At 42.7% G+C, this 1105-nt stretch overlaps 1 protein-coding gene across 1 annotated transcript; it reads right to left on the bottom strand.

The window, feature by feature from the left end:
- Positions 1-55: 55 nt before the first annotated feature.
- On the bottom strand, positions 56-849 carry Pmar_PMAR016530 (hypothetical protein; the record flags this gene model as incomplete). The annotated part of the gene is made up of 3 exons (XM_002779823.1): positions 56-151; positions 290-354; positions 771-849. Coding segments are annotated over 3 exons (240 nt in total), but the record flags the coding sequence as incomplete, so codon positions are not given.
- Positions 850-1105: the final 256 nt, after the last annotated feature.

The following is a 1105-nucleotide window of genomic DNA, read 5'->3' as shown; positions in this document are numbered from 1 at the left end:
CCTGTCCATAATCACTATGTGCCGAGAAGCTGATAGTCTTCGTCGAACAGCGTACCGGCAGCTTCCTCCCATCCGTGAGAGTCAACGTATCGGGGTCATTCTGCAAATCATGTGCCAGAGTGCCCGATACACTATATCCTGTAATAATAACCTAAAACCAAAACTCACATTTTTCCTTCGAAAAAGATTCTGAGAAAATTTCAAGAAATTCTCATTTCATATGAAAACTTTTATAATGCTGAGCTCAGCTGAGGCGAGCAAACATATATGCCTCCAACACTACCATTACCCCGTTTTTAGGATCTGGTGCCCACTGCTCGAACAGCTCCCGACTAGTTCCACTTTGCAACATGCCTAACACAACCAACAATCACGCCCTCGCTCTAGAGGAAGCTTTCACTCAAGTGTGGTGAAAACTGCACAAGGAAGATATGAAAATTCTAATGAAATTTTGGGGAATTCTAGCTGCTTTTTGCAAACTTCTCATCCGGTTCACCTACAAGATCCTATGATCAGCTAAGGGAACCGACCATACGTTGCAACACTACTACTACTACTACTACCACTACTACTACTACTACTACTACTACCACTACCACTACTACTACTACTACTGCTACTACTGCTACTACTACTACTACTACCACTACTACTACTACTACTACTACTACTACTACTACTACTACTACTACTACTACTACTACTACTACTACTACTACTACTACCACTACTACTACTACTACTACTACTACTACTACTACTACTACTACCGGGAGCTGCCATAACCACACATGGCATGCCCGGCGCCAGCACCACATCTTCCCACTCCTTGCACGAATTGTCAGGCATATTCTGCACGTATCTTAATTTCCATCATATACAAGGTCAACCTCAAATCTGATACTACTTCATCGTGCGCCATATATTACGGCAGTTATTCGCTTCCTCCTGAAAAACAACATACCATTGATAAAAAAACATATCGCTCCGCCGAGCCCTTCCAAAGATCGTACCAAAAATCGTAAATTTTCACCTTAAAAATTTTCCCCTGTGTGAATTTCTCGCTCGCCCTCAGTGACCAGTGTCAGAAATTACGCCCATGGTC

Source organism: Perkinsus marinus (genome assembly GCF_000006405.1).
Source record: "Perkinsus marinus ATCC 50983 genomic scaffold scf_1104296945254, whole genome shotgun sequence".
Lineage (NCBI taxonomy): Eukaryota > Perkinsozoa > Perkinsida > Perkinsidae > Perkinsus > Perkinsus marinus.
Note: the sequence above shows the minus strand (reverse complement) of the source record. Positions and strands in the feature narration are given on the sequence as shown.